This window comes from Gorilla gorilla, chromosome 2 (assembly GCF_029281585.2).
Source record: "Gorilla gorilla gorilla isolate KB3781 chromosome 2, NHGRI_mGorGor1-v2.1_pri, whole genome shotgun sequence".
Classification (NCBI taxonomy): Eukaryota; Metazoa; Chordata; class Mammalia; order Primates; family Hominidae; genus Gorilla; species Gorilla gorilla.
Window position 1 is genome coordinate 64,851,754 of NC_086017.1, and position 14,992 is coordinate 64,866,745.

The following is a 14,992-nucleotide window of genomic DNA, read 5'->3' on the forward strand; positions in this document are numbered from 1 at the left end:
AAGCCTAGAACCAGCAGGCTTTTTGCAATTGCCTGAAAACAATCGCCTTCCAAAAAAATAAGTTTGTCTCAGGTTGGAAGTGTGTCATTCTGTTTAAAAGCAGTGTGATGGCCCGAAGTTGAAGCTGTTTTTTTGTTTTTTGGTTTTTTTTTAATTTTCTAGACTGTGAATTGTTACCTCATAGACAATAATGGATTTATTTTGGTGTCTGAAGACTACACACAGGTGAGTGAAAATTTTCTACCAACTCCAAGTAAGGAGCTCAGAATGTGCTTGGGTCAGGGGGAACAAATTATGGTGTTAAAACTTTGAGACAATGATCTTTATTTCAGAGGTAATAGCAGGAGATTATAAAACCTTATTTCCATCCCTCTAAGAATGCCACAGTCTGCTTCTCAGCAGGCCCCAAAGAGTTTTTACCTCCCACTGGGGGGTGCAGGGGGGTGACAGTGCCCAGGGTCTGTTCTCTCACTCATAAAATGTTCAATTTATAGAACTCTTAGCCAAAGAGTTGTCTGTGCCACATAAAGAACTTTTGCCTCGAGGGTGGGGTGCCTTAAATAGTTTGGGCAACTTTAAGGTTTTTTTCCTTCCGATATTTCATCTTCATATGTGTGCACACACATACACGTATGTTTCTACATAATTATTGTTTATGGCTTTCGTTCTGGTTTTTGCTTTTTAAAAATCAGTTATCTGAGTTCAAGGATTAACAGCTTGGGCTCTCAACACCAAGGGACAAGGGTCCAGAGATAGAAGGGGAATATTCTTCATTTGACTGCACCATGTGCGGTGTAGGGGTGGGAGGGAGAGAGATGAAAAGAAACCAAGCTGTGGGCCTGAGCACAGAAATCTCCACTCTGCCTGGAAATCAAAATAAGAGTTAAAGTCAATGGTACTGTAATAGAAAAACAAGTTTTTCCATTCAAATTTTCTGCATTAAAACTTTTCCTGCAATTAGAAATTACATTAACGTATAAAAAAAGGTAAAATACAAACAAGTTCAACAGTGTATATAATAAAGTAACACCATCAGAGGAGGAAGGTGGTTTCTGATGTTAGCGCTCTTCCTTAACTAGTTTTGGGATCATCAGCAAGTTCCTTAACTTGTCTAGACCTCTAGATAGGCTCTGTGCAATGGGGATGGTTGACGATATAAGGTTTCTTCTAATTCAAATATTTGAGTATACTAATACATTATAATGAAGTCTCTTAAATCATTTAAAATTCTTTAGTAGTCAGCAGTATGATAGGTTCACTGCTTAATCAATTAGTTAATTGTCCTTAAGTGTGGCTTCTTAGGGTCTGAAATGAATGGTTTGGTAATTTATAAACAGGGACTCCAGGAAATTTGAGGAATTGTGCTTTCATTTCCTGTCTTATTTTATGAGAATGTTGTAGGATTTTCAGTGCCCCTTGGTTGCGCTTTTGAGACTCAAAATGCCCATTCCCAGTCTCCTCTGATGCTGAACATCACTAGACATGGGACAGTCCATGGACATTAGATAGGATGAATGGGCCCATGAAACAAGGCCAGTCCCTGAGACGGCGGGAACGTCCTTTGGCCTATAGTTATATGCCCTGTTGGCTGGGAGGAGGAACATAGGCATTCAAGAATCTATGGAGCAAGAATACAAATTAGTTGCCTGGAGGGAGGAGCTCTAGTCTTCTGCTCTACTCATGTAGGGGTGAGATAGGAATGATCCCGGGGCTCAGGAAGGGTGCAGTGGATGTCTTCCGGGGGTGAGTCATGGACCAGCCAACAAATGATGGAAACAGTGACTCTGTTTCAGCCATGAGCCGCCATGGCCACTACAGATTCTCTGCTCTATGTCTCCATGGAATAAGCCTGCAATAGACCCAGTGAGTTTGCCAGCCTGCTCAGCCTGGGCTTGTTTGATGTTGTCTGACTTCCTGTGCCCCAATTAGGGTAATTCTTCATCTAATAACCAGTTTCATTGAAACTGGCATATTACACACACGAAATACAAATGTCCTTCTTGCTCCTAGCAGTAGTACACGCCCACAGAGTTTGCAAAAGTTTCCAAGTTTCCCTGTAGTGAAAAAGGAAGTGCTCAATATTCAGTCAGAGAAATGTTGTTTCCTTCTTCCTCCTTTTCTCCCCCTTTACATTTTGCCAAAGTTTATATATGTGTCTTGCTGCCTAAAAACTCCCAGGAGTATGGTTGAGGTCATTCAGTTAGTTGCAATGGAATTGGGGTTTAGTTAATACAAAGCCTAAGGAATTTACATAATTTGGATTATTATTGCAGTGCCCTCCACCCACCCACCCACCCACTCACAGGCTACAAATCTTCAGAGCACCCAGAGTAGAGATGGGGCTTCTCTTCTGGTCAACACTGGCTCATTTCAGCATGTTGGCAGAAGGCCCTTGCTGCAGGCTCTGTTCCATGCACTGCATACGCCCTCCCCCATGGGACACCTTGCATGATAGTGGCTCCAGAAATTCAGAGGGCATGCGTGAGGATGTTAATTCTTCATTCCACCAAAGTTTGCAAATCTTGGCCAGCACCAAGAAGTAGACTTACAAAAACATCAGCCTGGTGGTGGGGAATGACTGCAAAGCTTCGAATGACCTTAAGACAGCCTCAGGTGTGGGGTAAGCCATTAGAAGTCTGATTGGCCATGCTGTCTCCTCAAGGGGCTGGATAGTCTTACTCTTGGTCAACATGTCAACTGCCTATGACAAAATGAAAGTGATCCTCAGAAAGTGATTCTGAGAAAGGATGGATTCTCAACTGCAGGAACTTTATAGGGCTGATGAAGTGGACTGCTGTATTTCCCTAAACAGGTCATCCAGGAATTATAAACAATTCTTTTTATTAGTGCTTAGGAAGCCCTCTCATAGCCTGTTTCTGCCTATATGAAGTAGTGTTTTAATCACAAGGGATTATGTGCATATTACTACCTACTCCATCCAAGGGTAGTGGGGTATGTGTGTGTGCACATGTGTGTGCATGCGTGTTTTAATTTCAGCATTCAGCATGGGTTACGCAGCCCCCTCCCACGTACTGTGGAAGCATTCACATCGGCTCACTAGTTTGCTGTGTAATCCCATAACTTCTCATGACTGTTAAAACCTTTTCCACTTTCCTGAAAACCTGCCTTTTGCTCCTGTCAGTTCCAGGACACAGACTGTGTCCCTTTTCATTTCTTCTCTCCTGTTTGGGCACATTATTTATCTACACCTCCTCATATGTCTTCTTCCCCATAGACTGGAGACTTTTTTGGTGAGATCGAGGGAGCTGTGATGAACAAATTGCTAACAATGGGCTCCTTTAAAAGGTAAGGGTTTTATGGTCCACTGCATTCCCCCCAAAAGTTTTCCTAAATAAAATAAAACAAGCCAAGGTCAAATAAAGCAAGCCCAGACTTGACCCCGTAGCTGGTTTTTACTTGTGTTCATGCTCCAAAAGATCTCTCTGAAATTCGATGCCTCTTGCACGAGTGTTAGAGTCTTAGAAACTCAGTTCACAATGAGTTTCCTGTTCACCCAGCAGAGCGTTTATTGGAGGCCAGTATTGAAGTAGGAGGCTGCACTGTGATGTGATTGTGTCAGTCTGAAGCAAGTCACTGTGAAGAAGTAGGAAAGGTTTTTACCTGGCCGGAAGGGTGGAGTGTATTTTGTCTCCCATTGATTAACCTGGGAAGCTCCCTAGAAATCTGGAACTTGGGGATGAAAGGTGGTATTTAGAGACTTCTTGATGTCGTTTTAGAAAATCAAGTGAAAATTCTCAAAATCCGCTCTTGATGGAGGTAAGTTTAAGTCTGCTTCTGGAAGAAAACCTAGATGGTGCCAAATTCCACAGGTGGCAGATACTGACTACTCATCCAGGTGTAAGAACTCTCGCTGATCCTGAATAAAGCTTGTGTAGAGCAGCTTCCTTAGGGCCCCATGTCTCTCATGGGCAGGCCAGCCATGCTCTTGGGAATACCTAAACTTCTGGGAAAAGCCATCATCCCATGAGATCAGGTGTTAGAATGCCTCCCTGGGGGTCCGTGCTGTCTCCCTTCCCTTGGCCTCCCAGGAAGAATGTTAGCCTTTGAAGTGGTGCTTTAATGGGCATATTTGATGCTGTTAAATATATAATGGCAGGAAATGCAAGGATGGCCCTCCAGCTTCCCTGAGAGATCCATTGCACATTGGTGGCCAGTGGGTAGGCAGGCCCCTGGTTTATTACTCTCCTGCAGCTGAATGGCTAGGAAGTGTTAGCTCAGGAAATCAGACTTTTAAGCTAGTCAACAAGACCAACTGAGCACTTTGCTGAAAGCAGGGAATTCAAAAATGATGACCCAGTGTTTGAAATTCCATAGCTTGTTTGTGCCAGAAGGGAAGAAAAAAAAAAAAGAAATGATATAAGAACCTGGCCTGGCGCCAGCACTTCTGCAATCTCTGACACACTTGCTTGCTCTCAGGCCTGCCTGTAGTAGATCGTCCCCTCCTGCTCCCTTCCCTTCTAAAAAAAATTCAAGTACAGTTTTCTTCTTTGCCGGGAGTCATTGTACACATGCTTGAAAACTCTGCTTGGATCTGGGCTGGAGTGGCTGTGGAGTTTTCCACCACTTCTTCAAGCTTCCTGCAGCAGCTCCTGGCCTGCCATCCACGGCACCACTGACCTTTCCTGTCTTTATGTGGATGTGTGCATTTGTATCATGTTAACTTCTTTTCAACTTGGTGGGGGGAGGAGACAAAAGATGAGGAATAGTCGCACACGTGTTTCTCATTTGAAAGCACATTTTACAATTTCTTTAACAAACCTATTTTTTCCTCTCCCTCTTGGATATTCCTTTCAAACTGTTTGGTGGGAGAAAGAGAAAGGGTGTAATGGAATTTTGAACCTCTAGTCTTCTCCTTCATGTGGGTGAAGTACAGTTGGCATGAATCTAGAACTTTCTTTTACTACAAGAGTAGCCAACATATTTGAGAAAAAGGAAGGGCTGGGAACTCAGTTATTACAGCAACTGCTGTCATGCAGGAGCAAGTTGACAAACCTCCTGGGCTTCTTTGACGGGCCTCCTCGCTGGGGCCAGTAGAGCATTGAGAGTTTGATTTTTGGAGTCAGACAGACTGGGGTCAAATCTAGGCTCTGACATTACCAGCTGCTTGATTTAGTCAGATTACCTCTCCAAACACTGGTTTCTCTACATGGAAAATGAAGATGACAATAATTACTTCGAAGGGTTGCTGTCAGAGCTAGTGAGATCATAATAAGCATAAAGTTCTTAGCACAGAACTTGGCATGTATGAAGAGCTCAATTAGTTGTGAGCTGCAGCCATGATTTTTGTTGTCGATCTTTGTTCTGTCTTGAATTTGCTTGTCACTTAGCACCAGGTATTGCTTCATCTACATTTACACCTCTCCCTACAGGCTTCCTATGACACCATATGATGGGTCTTTGGTGTTGGAGGACCATAGTCCTTGCAATCACACATATGTGCCCTTGCCTTTCCCAGCATGCAGTGCCTGCTCAGAGCATAAGGTTGACAGTCCTGTCATTCAGAGAAGATCTATATTTCAGAAGCAGTGAAAGGATATAGTTGGCTGTAACTGACAGCACTCTGGATCAGAAGTCATGCACCATATTGAATTGAGCCCACCCTCAAACGTGGGTTACATGAAGCTGCGTTGCTCTGGTGCTGTGGTTAGCCCAGGTGAAACTCGAGATCAGTTTACTGTGCTGACCCCTCATCTCAGCATCTTGGACAGTACCTGGCTGGCCCTCAGTTTCTTTATCTGATAGTCTTATACCCAGTCCTAAAGAAACAAATTTCAGACCAGGTGCAGTGGCTCACGCCTGTAATCCCAGCACTTTGGGAGGCAGAGATGGGTGGATCACTTGAGGTCAGGAGTTCGAGACCAGCCTGGCCAACAAGGTGAAACGCTGTCTCTACTAAAGATACAAAAATTAGCTGGGCATGATGGCGCGTGCCCATAATCCTAGCTAATTGGGAGGCTGAGGCAGGAGAATTGCTTGAACCTGGGAGGCAGAGATTGCAATAAGCCAAGGTCATGCTACTGCACTTCAGCCTGGGTGACAGAGCGAGACTCCATATCAAACAAAAAAAAAAAAAGAAAGAAAGAAACAAGTTTCATGCACGAGAACTCCACAAACCATCTTCTCCAGAAAGACAGAGCTCCAAGAGGAGAGCACTACCTCCCTTCATAGCCTCCCCTTTGTTTCTCTGTCTTGGTCACTTTGCTGCCTCTCTCCAGGGAAGCAAGGTGATGCTTGTCTGGGTGACAGCAGACCTCTCCCCTGACCATTCTGACCACTCACCTCGTGACCCATTGGCTGTTCTACCTGACAGTGCCATCAGAGGGAAAGAACATCTACTTCTGGGTCTGTAGTGCAGGCAGAAGGAAAACCACTGATTTATGTGAACAAATTAACAACTTGAAAGAATTTTGAGAGTGTCTCACAGCAGCGTGTGAAACAATCTAAGAGGCAAAATTGGCCACTGTTGGGCACTTTAGTTGACTCTTTGACCTGACTCTAGCCAGCTTACATATGACCTAGTATCCAGGATCCAACTCACGGACCAATAGGTCCAGCAGCATGACAGTAATAATCATGGCTGCGTTCACTGAGCACCCACCAGACTCCAGGCTTGGCTTGTCCTTGAGAGATCTTACCTCTTTGCAGGCTTTCCAATAACTCTGAGACGGGCATAAATAGGACCAGTTGCACAATTTGCAGGGCCCAGTGCAAAATAAAAATGTGGGGCCCCGTGTTCAAAAGGTGTCGAGTATTTTTTTTTTTTTTTTTTTTGAGACAGAGTCTCGCTTGTTGCCCAGGCTGGAGTGCAGTGGTGCAATCTCGGCTCACTGCAACCACTGCCTTCTGGGTTCAAGCGATTCTTCTGCCTCATCCTCCCGAGTAGCTGGGACTACAGGTGCACACCACCACACCCAGCTAATTTTTGTATTTTTAGTAGAGACGGGGTTTCACCATGTTGGCTAGGCTGGTCTTGGACTCCTGACCTCAGGTGATCCCCCCAACTTGGCCTCCCAAAGTGCTAGGATTACAGGTGTGAGTCACCATGCCCGGCCTCTTGCAACTATTAAGAGAAAATTTAGTCTCAAAATCCTTTCATTAGAATTTGTTTACCCCTGGTAATGCAAATTCAATGTTGTCATGTATCTAGGGAAAAGGGAGAAAATACAGCCTGTCATAGGAGTCTTCTTCTTTCAAGGTTCCTGACGGGGCCTTTGTGATACTCTGGACTTGAAATAAGAAGACTTCAGGTTGAGCGCAAGATTCTCCACTGTGTGGCCATGGACGGTGTCGTCAGCCTTTCTGAGCCTGTTTCTTCATTACCAAAATAGGCACCTCAATGGATTTTCTGAGAATTAACTAAAATACAATATGTTAAAATGCTTTTCAAATTGCAAAGCCATTGCAAACAGGAGATAAAAATACCTTTTGAGTAGAGTTCCATATGTCTGAGTTCTTCTTATTTTCCAATTTTCTCCTGTTTTGTTTTGTTTGTTTGTCTTATTTTATCACTAATAACCCCCAAAGGATAGTTACTACATAGCAGTTACCTTTACAGCACAGTGTTGGGGTGATTCATGGACCTGAACTGTCTTGTGTGTTAGCATCCCTGGGGACCTTTAAAAACACTCCAAGTTCAAGCTGCAGCCCAAGAAATTGTGTATTAAGTTGATTTGGGGATGTTGCCCAGGCACTTGTGCTCTTTAAAAGCTTCTCTGTGATTCTCCTGTGCAGCCAGCCTCAAGACACGAGGTTAAAAGCATGGTAGCAGTCTAGCTACTACGCTCTTAGGAGTCACCTGATCTCTGCAGCAAAATAGGATGAAAATAATTATTCATATACCTACAAGTGAGGGATATATGGAATGATATGTGAGTAACTGAGGTGTCCCCAGCTTGAAGGTACATACATGCCTACAGCCCACCCTCCTGAGTGTGGGCACTCAGCCTCCTTCCTGGATGTTTCCCATTGTGACCACAGGGGAGATCCCTGCAGGGCACAATCAGCTGGCACAAATGAATCATATCACAAAGTGAGAGCTCCTGGCGGTCCTCTCTGATCCACGACTTCTACCTTTCTCTGTTTCCTCTGTTCTTTCTCCTCTTTTTAGACTTCTAAGCAATGTCTGAATCCGTCTCTTCCTAGAGGGAAGAGCCCCCAGCCCATCTTTTTGAGGTCAGCTTCTTGGATTATCTTCTTGTCCCTGCATCCTCCCCTTAGGGTGTGATGGGAGGGGCCCCCACCTTCAGTGTCTTGATGGTGCTTGTGTTAGTCTGTTCTCACACTGCTATAAAGAAATACCTGAACAACAAGAAAAAAAAAAAAAAAAGAAAAAAGCAATACCTGAGACTGGGTAATTTACAAAGAAAAGAGGTTTAATTGACTCACAGTTCCACAGGCTGTACAGGAAGCATGGCTGGGGAGGCCTCAGGAGACTTACAACCATCACGGATCGTGAAGGAGAAGCAGGCATGTCTTCACATGGCTGAAGCAGGAGGAAGAGGGAGGAGGAGATGTGCTAAACACCTTAAAACAACGAGATTTCGTGAGCACTCACTCACTATCACAAGAGCAGTACCGAGGGGGGAAATCTGCCCCCATGATGCAATCACTTCCAATCTGCCCCCATGATCCAATCTCGGCCCCACCTCCAGTATTGGGGATTATAGTTCAACATGAGATTTGGGTGAGGACACAGATACAAACCATATTAGCACTTTACTCTCCTAGAGGCCCCTGGGGGGCACTGGAACTACTGATGCTAGGGCAAAACACTAAGCACATAGACAGCAAGGATAACACTCTGGGTTAATCTCAGGTAGGGCACCTTGCTCCAGGAAAATATCTAGCAGATTGCTAGTAAGACATGAAAAAGCAAAGGCTCTTCCACCCTTTTCCAATTCCTCTCCTCCCTTCCCCTTGTAAGTAATGTAATACATCTTGCCTGAGTTCTGCGGAGCTGGGCACCAACCTGGACATGAAGTGCCATTTGTTACATAAGAGGCACAAATATGACTTTTAGGACATTTGAGCCAGGGAGACCGAAGGGAAAGTTGAGATGAGTTCAATATGGAGCCCAAGGAAAGAGCAAGAGCCTTCAAAAAACAGGTAAAGAAAGAAATCTTTACTGAAGGATGAAAATGTGGCTGTTATCAAATATCCAGAACTTGAGGGTTTACCCTGGGTTTTTTGCTTTTACCAACATACTTGTGATTTCTGGAAAGACCAAAGGCTCTTCCCTTGTTCTTTGTCTATCCGATTATGCTCGAGGCCAGAAAGACCAATGGAGCACACCTGGCCCTTGGCTTGCCGGGAAATGGACTGCTCTCGAATAACTTGTTTTTGTTTTTGCTGTCGAGCCACCAGTAGTACCTGTCTTTCATGGCCATTGTCTTATCTGTCTCTCTCTCTCTCTCTTTTTTTTTTTTTTTTTTTTTGGTTGCAACTGCTAGTGTGTGTGTGTGTGTGTGTGTGGTTTTGCATGGTTTTTCTTGTTTGTATTTCTGCTGTGCTTGGTGCAACACGCTTGAGCTTTTCCCCGTCCAAGGCCATTCATATTTTCCCTATGGGATCTGGCAAATGTCCTTGTCGCTGCACCCCACAAATGTTCGTTAACATGGCTGGCTTGTGTGGAATTTCCTGTGGCAGCTTCTGCTATTTAAATCACCTTTCTGAAAGGTGACACATCCAGGTAGAATCCAAGATCTGTATCATTTCTACTCCTGTCTCTGTGTGGTGGGACTTGGGAGCTTTCCCTGTCTTTGGTAATCACATTACACTTCAGCAAGTGCCCTGGCCTTGGAGTGTAGAGAGTGTTAAAGGAGAATTCTGTTATGTTTGGATGGCTGCTCGCCTTTAATGCCGACTGCCCCGCTGATGTCTAATACTCAACAACTCATGTAATGAGTGTAATGGCTTCGTGGCTTCCTGCTGACCTGACCATGTCCTCAGAATTATGCTTTGTCAGAGGTGGCATTGAAGGGAACAAGGAGACAGATTGGCTTGGACAAGTATATTTCTGGGCCAAACTTTCTGGAATGCAGAGACATGGAGCTTCCAATGAACCACTCTTTAAAATCCAAAAGCTGCTGCTTGAGCATCCCCAGTTACAGCAATAACAGTAACTGCCTTCATCTTCATCATCATTCAGTCTGTCTCACTTATTAAATACTAACTATAGGCAAGGCATTATTCCAGGCAGTTAACATGCATTACCTTAATTAATTCCCATCACAATTCCATGAAGTAACTACTATTATTATTTCCATTCGACAAACAAGGGACTAGAAGTGGAGGCTCCCAGCAACTTGTCAATCTCTCTCACAGGCACGAGTGAGAAGACAGAATTTGAACTCATGTCTCTCAGATTCCAGAGCATGTTCTCCTGATAACCATTCAGGTCTTCTCCATAGTTGGAGCAGACTAGCATGTCTTTTGCAGAGATTTTTCTTTTTACGTTCATATTTGCTCTGCCTTAAGAGATAGAGAAAGAGAGTCTTTCTTTTTATTTATTTATTTATTTTTTCTTGAGATGGAGTTTCGCTCTTGTCACCCAGGCTGGAGTGCAATGGTGCAATCTTGGCTTACTGCAACCTCCGCCTCCCGGATTCAAGCGATTTTCCTGCCTCTACCTCCTGAGTAGCTGGGATTACAGGTGCCCGCCACCATGCCCAGTTAATTTCTGTATTTTTAGTAGAGACAGGGTTTCGCCATGTTGGTCAGGCTGGTCTTGAACTCCGGACCTCAGGTGATCCAACTGCCTCAGCCTCCCAAAGTGCTGGGATTACAGGTATGAGCCACTGCACCTGGCCAAAGAAAGTTTTTTAATCAAACTTGGAGTCCAGTGTATTAGTTAGAATTGGTCCAGCCACAAATAACAGGAACATCCAAATTAACAGGGACGACTTAACATAAGAGGTTTTTTTTCATCTCTTACGGTAAGGAAGTCTAAAAATACTAACTTGGGGCCCTCACGTTACAGACCCAGGACCACAACTTTTTCTTCTACCTTTCTCCAAGATGGCTTTTAAGTTCAAGGTTACCTCATGATTCAGTGTAGCTGCTGAGCCCCAGCCATCATATCTGCCATTCAGGCTTGCAAAAGAAGAGTTCAGGGAGTTCCAAAAGCTCCAAAAGGCCAAGTTTCAAATTACTTTTTAATAAATGCTTTAAATAAGATTTTTAATGTATTAAGCAGCCTCCCATACAATACTTGTGCTTAATCACTTGGCCTTACCTCACTACAAAGGAACCTGGGAAATGTGCATTTTAAAAAGTCAGAGTTCTGCTCACCAGAAGAGGAGAATAGTTATTGTGAAACTACTGATAGTCTCTACCACATCCAGCATGCCCCAGTTTGCTTCAAACTATATGAGTCCTCTGGCTTCCTCTGATAACCCCTTTGGAAATCCTTGAGTGATGGGGCTGTATTCATAACTCTTCTCCTAGTCTTCCCTCCCCACAGCATGCCCAATGCGGTCCTGAACACAGATTGTCATAGCCACCTTCTAACCACCTGTGTCATAGCCACCTTCTAACCACCTGTCCGTGTGCCTGTCTGACCCCAGACAATGGAAGTAGGAACACTCAATAACACCTGTTTGGTTTTATGAATAATAATCATAACAGCAGCAATACCAACACTCAGAGGTACTAACATGTATTAAGCCTCAATGACATGCCCCACACTGCCAAGTGCAGTACAGGCATCATTGTGGTGCAGTTGCTATGAAATATAGACCTGGCTTCACGAATGTGGCAGAGCCCAAGGACGCTTCCCCAGAATCAGCTCTCCTGCTTCAAATGGGTTTTGCATTAACTCATTCCCAAAGCAGAATTCAGCTTCTTCCTTCTAAGGAGGCAAAAGAAATTTAATATTTTCTATATTGAATTCATTGTGATTCCATTTTCCCCTTCAGTTTCATAAGTGAAGCTAATTTCCATGGGAGGGGCTGCGTGAATGGGCAAACCAGCTGGCAGCTAGGTGCATTTACTGGGCACCCATGAATTTGATCACTTGCCCCAGGAGCAAAGCAAATGTGGTTGGTAGAGCAACATCCGCTCTGAGTGGGGACAGGGACTGTCTTGATGCTGGAAGGTTGTTGGTCTCCCCAGGGCCACCTTCTTTCAGAGGACCCTCTTTTCTTGGCTCTGGGGCCACTTGTTTATCAGATCAGTGCTGCTCTCCAGGACAATGGGAAACTGTTTATCCTTGAGGTTTGCAGGTGGCACCTCCTATTTGGTGAGTCAAGGAAGTACCCCTGAATGTGTCCAGACTGGTACTAAGCCGTGGGAGGATGTGTCTGGGTTTTAAAGTGGAACCAACCCAAATGCCCATCAATGATAGACTAGATAAAGAAAATGTGGCACATATACAACATGGAATACTATGCAGCCATATAAAAGGATGAGTTCATGTCCTTTGCAGGGACATGGATGAAGCTGGAAACCATCATTCTCAGCAAACTAACACAAGAACAGAAAACCAAACACCGCATGTTCTCACTCATAATTGGGAGTTGAACAATGAGAACACATGGACACAGGGAGGGGAACATCACACACCAGGGCCTGTCAGGGGGTGGAGGACTAGGGGAGGGATAGCATTAGGAGAAATACCTAATGTAGATGATGGGTTGATGGGTGCAGCAAACCACCATGGCACATGTATACCTAGGTAACAAACCTGCACATTCTGCACATGTATCCCAGAACTTAAAGTATAACAAAACAAAAAATAAAATAAATAAAGTCCAGTTCCTGCCTGCAAGCTACTTACAGTTAAGGTGAGAGGGGAAGAAACAACACAAGAAAATGCAAGTGAGGTATATCACATTCTAAAATTCATGGCTGTCAAACCTGTTTGCACATTAGAATTCCTTGGGGAGCTTAAAAAATAGCCCCACCCCAGACTAATGAAATATTGCAGATAGGAGGTGAGATGCTCAGGTATCATCATGTATATAAAATTACTTTGGCCTGGCTCAGTGACTGATGCCTGTAATCCCAGCGCTTTGGGAGGCCTAGGTGGGGGAAGTGCTTGAGCTCAGGAGTTTGAGACCAGCTTGGGCAACCACATCCAGCACGTGAGACCTCATCTCTACCCCCCCCCAAAAGAAGGAAAAAAAATTAACTAGATGTGGTGACATGCACCTGTAGTCCTAGCTATCCAGGAGGCTGAGGCAGGAGGATCGCTTGAACTGAGGAGTTGAAGGCTACAGTGAGCTATGTGCCACTGCACTGAAGCCTGGGTGACAGAACAATACCCCATCTCAAAAGAGAAAAGAAAAGGAAAGAAAATTTATTTGAAATTCCCCAGGTGATTCTAAGGGGCAGCCAAAGTTGAGAATCACCGTTTTAAACAAATGCCAATGTGTATGCCTTAGGAATTGAGAGTGAGTTTACATCCAATTTTCCAGATTCTTCTGATGAGGCCTCATCAGAGGCCCATGAGATCCCTAAGGAGCAAGATAGCCCTTGGGAATTCATGTTTGGGAAGCAGTTTAAGTGTGCAGCTTTAAACTATGAGACCTGGACTAATAATCCAGCCCCTTTGATTACTAGTGTGCTGATAATCTTGGACCTGTGACTTCATCTGTCTGAGACTTAGTTTCCCCTCATATAAAATATGACCATCAAAGATAATGTCAACACTGCTGACAGAAAGTAATCAATTAATTTTTTTTTTTTTTTTGAGATGGAGTCTTGCTCTGTTGCCCATGCCCAGGCTGGAGTGCGGTGGCACAATCTCAGTTCACTGCCACCTCCACCTCCTGGGTTCAAGCAATTCTCATGTCTTAGCCTGCCGAGTAGCTGGGACTACAGGTGCGTGCCACCACGCCAGGCTAATTTGTATTTTTAATAGAGATGGGGTTTTGCCATGTTGGCCAGGCTAGTCTTGAACTCCTGACCTCAAGTGATCGGCCCACCTTGGCTTCTCAAAGTTGTGGGATTACAGGCGTGAGCCACCACACCTGGCCTTTAATCAATTAATTCTTATGGTAACTGTTCTTCTTACCTGGGTAAGATGCTGATGGGATTAATATCTCAGTATCTACAATTTTGTTTCTCTTTATATTATCAGCACCTGTTGATGAAAGGTGTTGATTTGGTGCCAACAGACCCTCTGCTTAGTCCACCAAATGAGTGACGCTTTCTTGTTGCTCCCCATTCAGTGTTCAGCAGTGAACCCTGAGAGGTCCTGATAGCCTGTGTGGTTTATTCTTGGCTAATGATGGGTGCTCATTAGCTAAAGTTGGTTTTTGTTTTGTTTTGTTTTGTTTTGTTTTTTGAGATGGAGTCTTGCTCTGTCGCCCAGGCTGGAGTGTAGTGGCGCGGTCTTAGCTCACTGAAAGCTCCATCTCCGGGGTTCACGCCGTTCTCCTGCCTAAGCCTCCCAAGTAGCTGGGACTACAGGCGCCTGCTACCATGCCCGGCTAATTTTTTATATTTTTAGTAGAGACAGGGTTTCACTATTTTAGCCAGGATGGTCTCGATCTCCTGACCTCATGATCCGCCCGCCTTGGCCTCCCAAAGTGCTGGGATTACAGGCGTGAGCCACCGCGCCCAGCCAGCTAAAGTTATTTAACTAATTTCCAGTTGGAGGGCTCAAAGGCAGTAGGACCAGGGTTTTGTAAATTCACTGCCTCTGCTGTGTTAGAGACACTGCACCAATCTTAAAGAACAGTGCCATCTCTGTAAGAAGTTGCTGTGGGATGAGATGATGACTGATACGAGCAGGAGAGAAGGGAGAGCACATTTTGAATCTTCTATTAGCACTCCTATCAACAGGTTGAGCTTTCTACTTTCCTGGCTTTCTGAGATGTAAGAATGAGTAAGGGCTTCCCATGGTGATGGTCTCTTTGTTAAGAATTTCCTGTGTTCCTACCCCATGCCTTTTCAATTGCAAGTTGAAAGCTGCCCCCAGAGGACACATTTTATAGCGCAACAAAGAAGACATATTTTTACATGCTAC

The 14,992-nt window shown here is 44.5% G+C and overlaps 1 protein-coding gene across 3 annotated transcripts in view; it reads left to right on the forward strand.

The window, feature by feature from the left end:
* The window catches only part of CACNA2D3 (calcium voltage-gated channel auxiliary subunit alpha2delta 3), a 939,729-nt gene that overhangs the window by 855,809 nt on the left and 68,928 nt on the right, over window positions 1-14,992 (forward strand). For 2 of the 3 annotated variants that reach the window (XM_031009416.3, XM_031009417.3), the window contains 2 exons: window positions 163-225; window positions 3,236-3,306. In XM_031009416.3, coding sequence (XP_030865276.1) covers window positions 163-225; window positions 3,236-3,306 — 134 coding nt within the window. The remainder of the gene's footprint in view (window positions 1-162; window positions 226-3,235; window positions 3,307-14,992) is intronic. The other variant, XM_055383540.2, reaches the window with a different exon arrangement.